At 39.5% G+C, this 15943-nt stretch overlaps 1 protein-coding gene across 1 annotated transcript in view; it reads left to right on the top strand.

The window, feature by feature from the left end:
* LOC134541976 (ionotropic receptor 25a) overlaps positions 1–15943 on the top strand; it is a 33423-nt gene that overhangs the window by 167 nt on the left and 17313 nt on the right. Inside the window, exons 2-6 of the mRNA XM_063385745.1 lie at positions 3139–3222; positions 11290–11430; positions 13119–13278; positions 14076–14218; positions 14837–15063. Of these exons, the coding sequence (XP_063241815.1) occupies positions 3139–3222; positions 11290–11430; positions 13119–13278; positions 14076–14218; positions 14837–15063 (755 nt within the window). The remainder of the gene's footprint in view (positions 1–3138; positions 3223–11289; positions 11431–13118; positions 13279–14075; positions 14219–14836; positions 15064–15943) is intronic.

Here is a 15943-nt window from a genome sequence, read left to right on the forward strand (position 1 = left end):
TTCTATTCCACCCCTCCCTTTTTTTCTCTCGCTCTTTTTCGCTCCCTTCCCTAATGAAATTATGTTTACGCTCCTGCCCATGACTTTTATTTATTTATTTATTTGTTTTTAAGTTTTGCTTCTTCAGGTTCGTTACGGAAAAATGGTGAGAGAGGGTTTCCACGATGCGCGTGAACCATGCAACGACATTTTCACAGGATAAAAAAAAAGATACATACAACTAAAAGGCTAAACACATTTATTTATTGTGAATATTACTGATATAAATTGTGTTTATGGTGTACTTATATAAATGAGGTTATGTTCCCGTATATATAATTGATTTGCATCATAAATTATTACATTATTTTTTAATTAAAATTACTATATTATAAATATTCAGAATATATTTTGAATTTTTATATTAAAATTTATTTATTTAATTTTAATAAATTAAATAATTAATTTTATACAGTGATTATGTCCGTATTGAATACTTAGTATATTTTTAATTTGATTGAATTTACTCGTTACAATCGTATTTATAATATCACTACAGTCCCTTTATTATTTTATTTATATTAATTATTTGCATGCAAAATCAAAGTTAGTTTTTATTATGCCAAGTAAGTATAACTTCTAACTCAAGTACACGCACCCATTAAAAAAAAAGAAGATATTTTATAAAATGTGCGACGACAAAAGCCTTGGAATTCGGTGTTACGTCGGCGCATACGTGCTTCTTGTTGGCTGTTATTTGAAGTCTGGCAAGTGTTCATAATTCACATTTTGGCGGCCCAGATTCGCCGGAGTCATTGTCCGAGTGTGCGCATACACGAACCTCCACAGTCACATTTTCTAAACTTTTCTTATAAGAATATGTTATTTCTAGTGAAGGCGAGTTGTCCCACACACGGAACAAGCTACGCAAGAAGTGACTCGTGTGGAGTTGATTATGTAACAGCCCCGACTCCAGTGCCTTAGCCAGGGCCTTGTGAAGGAGGGGCCAGTGTATCCATTATATCATTCTTTACGAGGAAGTATTCTTTATAATTGTTTTTTAAAAGAACATTGTCACGCTAAAATCTCGGCGAACAGTAGACTTTTACAAGTCCAACATTTACATACAAATTTTAAGTAACGATTCTGCTTGAGAAAAGGAAACTGAACATATTATATTTAGGGTTTTTATTATTTTTTTAAATCCTCTTTTCTTAAGTCGATTTTTTTTATTATTTATCTAATACATAAAACACGTGTTACTAGTAACAGGTGTGCAAACTGGCATAAAATACAGACTATTTAGAAAAACAATTCCTGTCGCTTGTGTGTATGAGGCATGTTGGGCTGTATGGGGAAGGAAATGCATTATTTTAGTCAACTAAAGGATCACAATAACACTTACAAATGTCTCTGTAACCTTATGTTCCAAATCCCTCAACGAAAAAAAAAAAAAAATTCTGTCTCCGCCACTGCTAACAACGAATGATGGCGAATGTTTCTCGAGCAGCTTATGTAGTCTCTTAGTGACCTTTGAGGACGAGTAGGAATTGGTGTTACGACCTCTAAGCGTGTCCGGATAGACACAGCGCCTCATATCATATTCGACAGGTGACGTTGGTCTCCGCCACTGGAAAGAGATACGCCCAGCACATACTGTGCCTTGCAACCACGTGACATAGGCGTTTATTAATCAATGTCAAGAATCCGTGCTGAAAAAGTAAACTGCGGAAACCGTGATTTTTTTCTTCTTCATGTAAACATAATTAAAACAAAAACAATTTACCTGAAACACGAAACTGTATTTAAATCATGGCAACATTTTACATTTGCATTTCATCACACAATAATATACATAATAAAACAGGCATATGAACTTGTAATTTTTAACTAATTCGAAAATCACTTCAGTCCCAGTCTTACTTCTGAATGCATGATATATTTTTAATTGCAAGCTAAAAATTTGTGTCACAAAATCACATTAATCTTGCCTAAATATTGGTAAAGGAATGTTTATTGGTAAGATTTCTTTATGGTGCTACGACGTGACAAAAATAGTCCTAATGCGCCTTGTTTGTTTAAAGATTTTGGAAAGGAAATTGATTATTCTGACGTGTTTCAGGTTGATTTTTGCTATTATACGAGTATATAAATATGTGTTTAAAGTTCATGCATAGACACAGGGAAAACCCTGGGCTGAGGCATGTATTAGGGGCCGTTTATTAATTACGTAAGGGTCCCGAGAGAGAGAGAGAGAAGGGGGGGGGGGGGGGTTAAAACATCTCTACATTAACCTTACCCCGTGATTTGGGGAAAAGGGGGGGGGGGGGATTAAAAGTCATTCTTACGTAATATTTCACTACGAGTCGAAATTCGCCTACACGAAAAAAAAAAAATTGGTAACGCACGAGGTCAAGCTTAATATTATGCAAAGTATTCCTTGTTTGTAGTCTTTGGACTCATTTTTTCCCTTAATTCAAGATTGTTTCAAAGATTACCTTTATTTATACCTACACAATTTCCAAAAACTAAATAATATTTTAAAAAAATTATTTTCTTTGTGTCATACAATAAGGGAGGTTCCGAGTAACCTTGGTGTATCCTTGCATACGTAATAGCGGTGGGGGAGGGGGGTCAACAATTGCCAAACTCGTCCTTACACGGCCAATGAACAAGCGAACGGGCTAGACGCAGGGCACGAGAAGAGCAGGCAGGGTCGGTCCTGGGGCGTCGCCTGGGCCAGAGGACCGACTGGAGGGTCACTGCTGCGAGGCAGGGACGTCGGAACGTTTTCATGAGTGGGGAGGGGGGGGGGGGGGCGTAACGATGTATCACACTTACCTCAGTCCTAGAGCGGGGGGGTCCAGGGGCCCTCCCCCGGAAAAAAATTTGGAATTTTAGATGCAAAATTGTGCTATTTAATGAGTTTCCGAACCAAAATATTAAATATACCATTCCAAGAATTTGATGACGAAGTATGTGTTAAATATGGATTAAAATATCTGGTTGAGAAAAATACTACCAGGACCAAAAATATTTATTCTGAGAAAAGGAGGGGGGGGGGGGCGAAATGCTAATCTCGCCCCCCCCCCCCATGCATAACAGCACGGGGGCGACTCGCCCCTGCTGCCCCCCCTGTTGGGAGGTCGTGTGTTGCAGGCCTCGTCGTCGCGGCGGTGCGCTGCTTCCTCGCGGCTCTGGCGCTGGTCGGCTCTGCGCGCGCCGCCCCCACCGTCAACATACGTGAGTACCGGCGCTCGCTCTCCAGCATCAGGGGCGTGGCCAGGGGGGGGGGGGTGTTTTGGGTGTCCAAACACCCCCCGAAATATTAAAAAAAAAAAAAAAATAATATACGTACTTATGACAAAATTTACACTTGTCTAGCTGTTGCAAATGCACTTAGATGAAACTAAGAAAGAACCCTTGAGCCGATAACCCTTAATATTCCAGCAATGAGTTTTCAACAGTGTCACGTTAAAAAATATCGTAAGTCGGGACACAAATTTATGTTATTTAAATCCAATTATTTTAATTACGAAAGTGCTTAAATAGCACCAATTTGCACATTAAAATCAAAATTTTTCCGGGGGAGGGTCCCCGGACCCCCCTTCCTAGTACGGGGGCAGAGTGTAAGTAAACACTACCCCGAAAAGAAATCCTGGCTACGCTCCTGCCAGCATCCACAGTGCCCGCCGGTGCTGCCGCCACCCGGAGCACCCAGAGGAAACCCACAAATTCCGGGCGTGACTCCACAGGGATTTTTAACCCGTACCTCTATTTGCCGGGAGGCGAGTATCCTGGCATCTCAAGTACGTACCGCGGCCCAAACATCACATTCCTTGCTGCGCCTTAAAGGGTATGCCGGTGTAATCGCAGTGTTGTACCGCGGGTCGCGTGGCTCGCAGAGGAACAGAACTTGCCGACGGAATCGGTTCTTTGAGGGACGGCATTACATGCCGGGAGGTGGCCGGCCTAGACTCGATCACTGGTCAGATCCGGGGGGGCCTGTCCCATAAACCATGCATTCGGCGGAATAAAGTCAAAAACGCTGTGCGTAAAGAGCAAAACGTACAAAGTTCAGAGAGAACACGTTCATTTAACTATGAAATGCGCAAGATAGCAAGCTGAAACTGTTCGGCTTGCGCTTACGTTTTCTATTTCAAGTGCTGCATCGCAAACATTAAAAAAAAGTAGCTTGCTTATTTAGTACTAAAATTTACTGTTTTAAGGTTTTGTAACTTTGTGATTATTACTTTGAAACATTGTTAATGATGTTACAAGTATAATTTAAGTGTAGAACACACAAAAAATAGTTGGCAAGAAAAAATGGCAAACAGCCACACGATCGCTAGTTCAAAAGTAAATTTTCTATTAAAAAAAACTTTAGATTTTCCTAAAATGATGCTGGTTTCGCCTCGATTTTACATTTCGTCAATAACGAGCAACTTCATCAGCGGATCCAGCAATTACCTCTCGTATCTGCACTGGCTGTAGGCGGAGATACGGAGATACTGATACACGGAGAAAAAATTAGGTGAAGAATGCATACTGGGCACATCCAGCGGGCAAAGCTTAGCGTTTTTGTCGCTCATGTCGCTCATGTCGCTCAGCCTCATGCGCCTCTGCCGCTGTTGCGACAACACTCGCAGGCTGACGGCTCAAGCTGAACGTCTTGCTGCAGGAAGAAGGACTGATTCAGTTTACAAGTTATACGGCTTTTTTTATTTATTTGAATTATATGTCAAACATCTTTATCAAATGCGAAATATTCCAAAAAAGTCGGTTTTTTAACCACACATTATGAATTATCTTCTGCGTCAATGACTGTACGCACCCTCAGAGAAATGGTGTCGCTAGAAGGTGTTAGCTTAGATTCACTGGAGAACTGGTGTCGCTAGAAGCTATTAGCTTAGTTTCACGGGAGAACTGGTGTCACTAGAAGCTATTAGCTTAGTTTCACCGGAGAACTGATGTCGCTAGAAGCTGTTAGCTTAGATTCACCGGAGAACTGATGTCGCTAGAAGCTATTAGCTTATTTTCACCGGAGAACTGGTGTCACTAGAAGCTATTAGCTTAGATTCACCGGAGAACTGATGTTTCTAGAATCTGTTAGCTTAGTTTCATCGGAGAACTGGTGTTGCTAGAAGCGGTTAGCTTAGTTTCACCGGAGAACTAGTGTCACTAGAAGCTCAGTTTCACTGGAGAACTCACTGATGTTTGGGGATCTCCCAGAGATTCTTTATGAAATGCGAAAATGGTTAACTTCGCTTCTCATTTACAATTTTTTTAATAATAAATATTAAAGGGAAGAAAATTATCTCTAATTTACTATCTTAATTTATTAAACTTCAACAGAACACACGGTTCTTGATTATGTCGGAAGGTTAGATTTGTGAAACGGAAGGGGTGGGTAGGGTGGGAGGGGCAGTCCACCGCCGGCGTTGCTCAACTCGCGGCACGTCGACCAAACAGATCGATATCCCTGAGCCATCGAGGTCGTGTTGTCCCACGCGGTACTTGCTGTCGCCTCGTTGCCATAGAAATAAAATGCCACAATCGATTTCCCGAGTATCGACCGTCGATTGCGTTGCTTCGCCGGGCAGGTCGGCGTGGCGCGGGCCCTTTCGTGACAGCATAAATGTGAAGCTATGACCTTGGTGGCTCTGTAACTGTCTATTTTTTTTTTGAGAACTCGTGTGTGCATTAAATTTTAATCTAGGTGGAATTATAAATTTATTATGTAATATAATTGAATATAAATATTTGGACATCCGGTTAATGCGGATGGGATAAAAAATTAACTTTATTTTGTTCATCAGTTCGTAGGTTAAAAACTTAGGTCTACGTGTACAGTAATATTAAAACTAGCTACAGGAAATGTGATATTTTTAAAGAAAATAATCTATTTTTATAGTTTTACCTATCTAAACTCATATTACGTAAGCCCCGATTTTAAGCAGATGGCCTATATGCATATTATCCTTAGCCTCTCTCTTCCTTTTCCAGTTTCCCCAGACATCATGCAATTGTACAAATACAAACTTATTTATCATCAGTTTCAAAACAGAACATTATGCAACTGAACATTAAGGTTTTTAAAAGAACTAATAATTTATCTCTTTTTAATTAAAATTTAATAAATGACTGTTGGCATTTTATACGGGTGTTAAAACTAACGTAATAAATTACGAGTCATAGTATACTTTGTATTGTTAAACAAGTTTTAAATCAATTTTTAAAATATTGAATTTAAGGCCTAATATTTTTAAGCGCACGGCAATAGTTAGTACAACTAACATTACCCCTTGAATCTGTCCACGACAGTACTCTATGGTAAGAAAATTAATTTTTTTACAAAAAAAAAACAACAAATTAAAAAACAACTGCCAAAAAACAAGTTTGTTTCATGCAAAGGTTTCAAAATTAAAGACAAAGAAGTTACAGTAAACTCCCTATTATCCGCGCATGCTACGAAAAAATGCAGCACATTTATGTAAATCTGTATTTTAGAGCAAATTTGAACTCTACTGACGAGTGTATTGTGTGCAGTATACAGTAAAACGCCATAGGCCTTCTTGGAACTCACGCAGTGTCTAATGAAGTCTTTGAGTAGTACACTACTGTATCCTTGTTACGAAGCAAGTACCGAACACTTTTATGTTTACATTATTGAAATGTATTGTATGTTAATTATTCAGTAAAATACTAAAATTTTAGCATCATTTAAATTTTTTTACTGTTAATTGTAACTTTTACTGTACCTACATAAATTTTTACATTTTTAAGTTGAAATTAATATTTCCTTTTTTGTTTCCCATTTTCGGCTCTTTTGCGGATTATCCACGATTTTCACTATCCGCGGTGGCCTTGCCACTTAATTTCGCGGATAATCGGGAGTGTACTGTATTTAGTTTTATTTATTTTAAACATCCTTGAAAATAAAAAAAAGGTTTGTAAGTACAAATCAAAATATAGAACGAATAGGTAATATATATACTATTGTAAAACTGTATCTGTATTTCTGTTTGTTCGAGCATCACGCAATAACTACTGGACCGATTTTGATGAAACCTTTTGGTTTTAAAAGTTTATTTTTTGACTTAAAAACTGGTGTACATTCTATCCCACTATGATTACGGGAGCTAGAGATATTATATAAAAACCACATTTTTGCATATACTATATATCCTATACTTTTCCTTGGCGAGACCCGTCCGCTTAGTGAAGCTCGCGGCGGCTAGCGAAACAACTGCGCTAATAACAGTTTAGTTTTGAATGTTTTCAAATAAATAGCGTTGCCTAAAATTTGAAACGCGCTATCGCTTCGTGCGTCCGTCACGTCTTGCTTTGTTCAAGCATCACGCAAAAACTACTGCGGATCGATTTGTATGAATCATTATATTTTGTGTTTGAAAGCTTATGATTAGACTTAAAAAGTTGCACATATTTTATCTCTCTAGAAAACGAGAGCAGCTTGATAGAAATGAAAGATTAGATTGTATTGAAACAAACATGACGTCACAGATATTTTAAATTCTAGGTTATATATAGAATCACGAACGAGGCTATATATATATATATATATATAACACTTTTATTAGCTTCATTTGTAACTATGTAATAAAATATTGATAGTCGAATCTATACTACTTCTAATTGTCGTATCGGTTTGAAACTTTTCTAGTGTATGTAATCCGGATGACAATACAATAATTTTATCACTATAACATGAAGAGAGAGGGTGGGAGGTTCACAGGGGCAGATAACCACTACTTTCGAGCTATGTCAATAACCATGCTTTTTGTGTATCCTTGAGGCCGGGGCATAGTGGGAAATTCGCCTGTCATCGACTGCCCCTCTCCAAACACCCTCCCCACAAATCAAGAGGTCAACAATCAAAATTTCGAAAATTTCAAAAAATAGATTCTCTTTCGATTTTTAGTATTTCCGATCCGAGAGACATAAGCTCGGGATTCATTTGCCTGTTCCCCCTTCTAAAATGAAGTTTATTTGCCACCGATTTTTCGAAAGTCCAGAAAATTGAAGTATGTTGATTTCGACGTGCTTCCGAGGCCTTCGGGCAACATCGGACCCCCTCGCGGGGCGGGGGTCAGTTACACCCCAAATTTTTGGGTCATTTAAAATTTATTTTGTGGTGCAATTCGAGTAATGTATAACAAATTTCATTCAATATGAACTAAAAAGTAAATAATATAATTATATTTAAAAAACTAAAACAACACGTTTTCATTATTTCATGAAATAAAAAGTAAAAAATTCCTTTAATTTAAAGTTATTTGTTCAACAGCGATAGAGTGCACTACGACGCTGTATAAAGTTTTTTTAAAAATAATTTTAATAATTGTATTTTTGGTGCATTTCGAGGAATTTATAAAAAAAACTAGCTGCAGTACCCAGCGTTGCCCGGGCTGAACACATGGTGAAGGGGAACTGTTTAGAGATCAGATGTAGTTAGTAATTGTATTCTTAATTTGAATGTCAAGTGTGCAAAATAATTTATATCACTTTCAGATCCCGACAGACGTTGTTCTGCCAGTTTATAGTTATTTACCTGGTCTGTATGCAATATATAAAAAAAAACTGAAAAATAAGGGATTACTAATATTGAAAAGATTCCATTATCTAGCTAATGCTCGGCATGCATTGCAATACCTCATTCAGTTTTGTTTTGTAATATGTTTGAAGTAGTTACACATATACAAATAATTTATCCCTGTCTCTAAATATATATTTATCACTATCTACATCTATAGTCCTATATATCTATGTATCTCTCTATCTGTATTTATCTCTTTATATCTACATATATACCTCACACTATCTCTATGTATTCTATATGAAGGTACTGATTGCTTCGTTGTTAATATCACACGAGTGTTTTTTACTTGTATGGGAAAATTAAGAATGATAAGGCATCTAGTGCGTGGCAACAATGTTAATAGGCAATAGGAAATAAACTTCTAGCGCCTGCGGCATTGTCAACACACACTTCGTACGTGTACTGCATGTTGTATTTAACCCCCTCCAACGCATTTGATTCTAAATTGGACTTTTAGTAAGAATCCCTAATGTTATTGATAATATAATATAGCCTATAGCCTTCCTCGATAAATGTACTATCAAACACTGAAAGAATTGTTCAAATCGGACCAGTGGTTCCTGAGATTAGCGCGTTAAAACAAACAAACAAACAAACTCTTCAGCTTTATAATATTTATATAGATTAATTCAATATGAACTTAAAAGTAAAATAAAATAAAATAATATTTCAAAAAATAAACACAACTTTCATTGTTCCATGAATTAAAAAGTAAAAAAAGAATATATTTCATTTGAATTAATTTGTTCAACAGTGATAGAATGAACTACGACTTTGAATAAAGTAATTTTTAATAACCTTAAATAGGAGTAATGACTAAGCAAAATAATTAGTTTTAATGAAATGAAAGCGTGGGGAGCTCTCTTCTTTCATTTTCATAATGAATTTAATGATATAAAATTTTTAGGACATTTTATATCAAGCACCTCACGCCTTTTTTCACTGATATTAATAGTTTTGTTTAGTACTTGCTTCTTATTTAAACTTAATTTCAAATTAACTTAATTAATTACTTTATTTCAAATTAAGATGCGAATGTTTGAAAATTCTTCAAATCATGTAGGTGTCTATAATCAAGTGAAAAGGGTAAAGTTTAATTTTAATCATTATTTGCATAAAATCAAATTAAATGGAAGTGGAAATATCAGAGATAACATAATATAAATTAAAGTTAAATACAAATGCGAGTGTTTCACAATTTTTAAAAAGTCTATCTCAGTAAATGAAAACAAAAAAAAAAGTGATGTGTGATTTCATCAAGGTAATATATCTGCGAACACACTAAAACGAGAGTTATAAAATCGCCGTAATTAAACTATGTTCAAAATTAATCAATATTACATCTTACAACAGTAATAGGCGTGGTGTTCGAGTGGTTAGAACATTCATTCCGTCCTCTCCCCCACCACCGGACCAAGGCGAAACGGTTTCGATTCCCGGTGGAGTCGAACCCGAATTTTCGCAAGAAGGAAATGTGGCGCACGATGCCATGGCCTGTGGGTTTTCTCGGGGTACTCCCGTTTCCTGCACCAATTCACATCTCATCTCCCCTCATGCATTCTCCCTCGGACAGGGCAGCCAGCTCCTGCGAGTGTAAGCTTCATTCCATCCATGCAGACCCTGCCTCAGGCGGACACTGTGTGTCGATTATCAAGGTACTGTTTACAACCTTATACAGTTTTGTTATGAATGCAATCTAAATATATCTGATATTCAATGTGATTTTTTTTGTTAAAGTACTGGAGTTATTCACAAAAATGTCAGACTATGGTGCAATATCAGAAATATCCTAAAGTTGCCACGAGCGAAGCCACGCGTTATGAGCTATTATAATATAATACTAAAATATAAAAAACTGAAATCTCCCGCATGTAGCCGCTGCCTCATTTTTTTGATTTTTTTAAAATAACGACTGAAAACACATATGCTTGTTTTTAAAAAGTTAATTCAAAACGAAGCAGTCGGGAAATTTTAATAGGTTTAGACAAATAAAAAACGCTTCTATTTAATATGGGATGTAATCTAGACGAAAGAAAAAATATTGAATCTAAAATAACAAACTACGTCTGATTGAATCAACGTGCTTAAAGCCCATGGAAATGCCGGCCATGTCTGCTGGCGCAGTGTCGATCCGAGATCACTGCTACGAACCCACCCGAGTGTCTGTGTCTCCGCTCAGCCACAACGAGTGGTCGAACCAGGGCCGGTGCAAGGTAAATTGGCGCCCTAGGCGAAAAACCTTAATGCCCCCCCACCCCCTTCCGGACGGACACCCAAAAAAAATTTCCTTGCCTCAAAATACATCACGTAAGCCTAATATTTTGTCAACAATCAAATGTAAGCAGGCTTGTGTTTTTTCTTTACTTTTTTACTTATTACAAATCATAAACAGGTCACCGTGGACTTTAAATAATTACTTATATCTATATAAACATTCCAAACTGTTACAAAAAGTCCATTTTCATCTAGTTTCAATAATCGTTAAACATATTATATGAGCTGTTATGTGTCGTGCTGCGCCGCCCCCAGCTACTTGGCGCCCTAGGCGCCCTAGGTCGCCTATATGGACGCGCCGGCCCTGGGTCGAACGCTGATCACACCAGCTCATATGACTGGAGAACAAACGCCTCGCCATGTCGCTGGTTCGATCCCGGCGCCACCAGCGCAAGCAAGGACGGCGGCTGTTGCAGTGTTCGTGAACGACGAGGGCAACTCGGCGGCCGAGAAGGCGGTGGGCGCGGCGCTGGAGAAGCTGAAGAAGGCCGGCGGCGACTTCCACGTGGACCGCGTGTCCGGCAACGGCACGGACGCCCACGACTTCCTGGACAAACGTGAGACCCGCTGTGCGACCTGCCTCGGCCCGCTGACTTCCACCCTCAACCCGGTCTTTCCCAGTCCCCAGTTATAAGAGGCTTGAAGACTGGATCCATCCAGCTGAGTGTCCTGTTTGCCCTGAACAGACCTCTTACCTGGAGTAGCTTGGCTTCTGGGTTGTAGCCGTGTCCTTGGTTAAATAATTCACCGACGTTTCGTTCGACATACCTACTGTATGTAGGTAGGTAGGTAACTGCTCCCTGATGATGGCGACTGCATTGTCGACCGAAACGCAGGGTAGTTATTCGCCAAGGACACGGCTGCAACACAGAAGCCAAGCTACTTCAGACAATGGCATGGAAAGCCTGAGAACATTATAAGAACTCTTACCTCTTTCCCATTGGTTCTTCAGCACTGTTTACGTTCGTTTGTATTGTAAACACATTTTGAACCGTCCTAACTCATGTTGGTTTGATTTAAAGTTTACACAAATTAAAGAAAACTGGACGTAGCGTACGGAAGTACTGAAGCATGTATAACCTTGTGCCACTTTCTTAAATGCGCCCGTAACAAAAAAAAAGGCATTGGTTTTCATTTGTTCAGACCTTTAAAATAATTATTACAAAATTATAATTTGTCATGTTTCACTGCCTAGTTTTAGTGGAATAAGTGAACGATAAAAGAAAATACCACTTATATTCACCCCACATAATAAAAACAACTACTAGCCACGAAAATTATGGCAGTCACATAACTTGGAGTCCTACGAATGAACTTAAATAACAATGGGATATTTATGGTCAATTATTATTATTATTATTTTTTTTACCTAAAAGTGATTTGTATTGTTTTCTGACTCCCTTATTTGTTCATGTGCAGTGGTGTATTTTTATTTCGATCGGAACACGGAAAATTATTAATTTTCATTTAATAACCACACAAAAGTATTGCAATCAATACAGATACTGAGACACTTTTCTGAATAGCTGCAAATAATTATAAAATTACTTGAAACTAACAGTAAAAATATTTTAAAGAAAAATTACCAACAAATAAATAAATGGTTTGCTTTATTTAAAAAAAAGCATTGTATGCTTTCGATTTTTATAGCTGTATGTTTATTTGTATTTGCTAAAAAAAAATGCTAGGACGGGTACTAACATTCCGTGGCAGACATGCGTGGTGTAGTAATGAAGAGTGAATGGTGTAGTCATCAGGAGTGCATGGTGTAGACACCAGGAGTGCAAGGTGTAGTCATCAGGAGTGCAAGGTGTAGTCACCAGGAGTGATGGTGTAGACACCAGGAGTGCAAGGTGTAGACACCAGGAGTGCCAGGTGTAGTCATCAGGAGTGCAAGGTGTAGTCACCAGGAGTTCATGGTGTAGTCACCAGGAGTGCCAGGTGTAGTCATCAGGAGTGCAAGGTGTAGTCACCAGGAGTTCATGGTGTAGTCAAAGGAGTACATTGTGTAGTCATCAGAAGTGCATGGTGTAGACACCAGGAGTGCCAGGTGTAGTCATCAGGATTGCATGGTGTAGTCATCAGGAGTTCATGGTGTAGATACCAGGAGTACATTGTGTAGTCATCAGGATTGCATGGTGTAGACACCAGAAGTGCAAGGTGTAATCACCAGGAGTGCAAGGGTGCAGTCACCATGAGTGCGTTCTGCCTGATGGCGGACAGAGCTGGCCGCGTGTGTGCGCAGTGTGCAAGGTGTACAACGACTCGCTGGAGGCGTCGCGGCCGCCGCACCTGGTGCTGGACACGACCATCTCAGGGGTGCCCTCCGAGGTGCTCAAGTCCTTCACGTATGCGCTGGCGCTGCCCACGCTGTCGGCGTCGCACGGCCAGGAGGGCGACCTCAGGTAGGCTACCTCTGGCCCGGCTGCCCTGACACGCTCTTCGCGCTGTTGCTCACCAGTCATTTCACTTTCAGTCACTTGGCATCGAATTGTTTGGCTTTAAGGTACACTCGGTCTAAAATATTTTTAGTTCATTGAAGTAGCTTGAAAATATTTGGCCTTAAATCAATAGGCTTAAAATTTGTTTAATTTAGGCAAAATATAAAATACCAAGTGGCGGTGAAAATGTGTTTTATGAAGCCGGCCTCGGAGCAGGAACTGAAAGGTGTAACCAAACACCGATTTATGATTGCTTCCATCAGTATATATATATACATACACACACACACACATATATATATATATATATATATATAGACACACATGTATGTTAATATAGACACATTTTTAACTTTCACTGAGAGTTAATTTTCCATGGATTACTTAAAAATGGCATTTATGTTGAATTTACAAAATAATTAAAGTGACAATCATTGTGGCATTTTATGGAGAAAAAGCAAGTGGAAGTAGGAATCTAACATTAATAGCCACGAAAAAAAACAACACAATTTCTTCAGTAATGTATACTCAACCAATACCGATTTTTAAAAGTAACTAATCACCACTTAACAATGCTAATTGTAAGGCTCTACAAGGTATAAGATTTCATGATAGTCAAGTTGTGCTGATATTACATCTGCAGCAGCAAATATCGATTACGTGCCCGAACACTGTGCGTGTGACGGGAGCAGGAGATTGGCAGCAGACAGGTTCTCGGGTGGCGAATCTGTGGTGTGTGACGCGTGGACGTGTCCGTGCAGACAGTGGCGCAACCTGGACGAGGAGAAGGAGAAGTACCTGGTGCAGATCATGCCGCCGGCCGACATGCTCCCGGAGGTCATCCGCAGCATCGCCTACACGCAGAACATCTCCAACGCCGCCGTGCTTTTCGACGACTCCATCGGTGAGGGCACCACCGCCACCAGCAGGCTCAGAGCGACTTGGCGGCTGCTAGTGTCGCCTCGGACACTTGCACAGATGCAGTTTCATTCCATGCTATCTCGAAAATAGCTAATATGTATTTTAGTGGTCATTAAAATTGTATGTACTACACTTATGTGAGATCTGGCACAGGAGGAAACCAGTTGAAACTCATTTGGCAAATGTGCCACACGTTACTGTGACCGCCACATACATCGCAATGTTAGTTTTGCCACATGGTGGGAGATCACAGAGTATTTATAAAGCAGACTTTCAAGAGTGGTTGGAGTCTCAGCGTAGGTAAAGTACTGCAGCCGATAGCACCACAGCTCCGGCACTGCCCGGGAGGTGCAGGATAGACGCGAGTAGCTCCTCCCGTGGTTCGCTGGTTCTCTCAGAGGAGAGGCGAGCCGGGAAGTCACCGAGGAGTGCTCACCAGTGCCACAGTTGGGTTTTGTGAGTTGTGTCAGCTAGTGGCTGTGCTGGTTCCAGGGCCCTCGTTGTTTCAAAATTGCAGAGTTAGGCATGCAAGTACTTGTCAACGGGGTGCCTCGCGGACATAGCGCAGAGCGTGTACGAGTCAGGTGGTCGCTGCCCGCAGTGATGGACCACAAGTACAAGTCGCTGCTGCAGAACATGCCAACGCGTCACGTGATCGTGAAGGCAGGGGAGAACCTGGGCATCAAGGAGCAGCTCGCCAAGCTGCGAGGCCTCGACCTCTTCAACTTCTTCGTCATCGGCCGCCTCAGCACCATCAAGACGGTGCTCGACTTCGCCAACATTAACAAGTTCTTCGCCACGCACTTCGCTTGGCACGCCATCACGCTGGTAAGTCAACATTCACCCTGTGACATGACTCGCTTTATTAAAAGAGTGATATGCACATGTTCTTCTGACTACTGAGAAATTGTAAGAGCGGTTTTTGATTCACTAAAAATTAGGGCACCATTGGCTGGACGAAAGGGTGAGTTTTTTACTCCATGACACTCAGGCACCTAGGGCCTCAAGACCAAGGCTTACATTTCAAGAAAACAATTTAGCAATAAAAAAGGTAAGCTTGTATTCGCACCACATCTTCAGCCCAGGAGTACAATGGAAATTTAAGAATTTCGCTGGAATGAACATTATCTCAGGTGAAGATTTTCTCCAGCGAGTTATATTTAGTTTGGTTTCTAAGTGGCGGTATTTAACCACTCTTCCTGCTTGGGGGAACTCATAGAGCCTGCAAATGCTCAACAAAATACCACACAGAAGGATTTTTGACTGTGTTAGCTCTGTTACTAACCGCAGATATCCCAAAAATGATCGAGAAAATCTTAATCCCGAGATCTTGCGGAGCCATATGCGATTTAATTTCTAAGAAAGAATGGTTTCTAGAAACAGGAATTATCGAGGTGATATGTCGCTGCCGCCTGGTTGAATATAGTTACAAGCCATTATGTCATTTTTCTGGAGAAAATTTTTTTTTAAAAAATTTAGATTTTCATATTTTGAAATGGTAAGGCCCCTAACTGTACAATTATAATTAATACTAAGAATGAGCTGTTTGTAACATTCACGAAAAGTTGCCATGGCATTAGAATAAATACACCTAAGAGGAATCTTGAAGTGTGGATGAACTTATGATAGCCTAAGTTTAACTTATATCCTGTAATATTAGTGGAAATAAGTTGATTATTTGAATATAGCTTCAGTAACATGACTAACT

The sequence above is a fragment of the Bacillus rossius genome (genome assembly GCF_032445375.1).
Source record: "Bacillus rossius redtenbacheri isolate Brsri chromosome 4 unlocalized genomic scaffold, Brsri_v3 Brsri_v3_scf4_2, whole genome shotgun sequence".
Classification (NCBI taxonomy): domain Eukaryota; kingdom Metazoa; phylum Arthropoda; class Insecta; order Phasmatodea; family Bacillidae; genus Bacillus; species Bacillus rossius.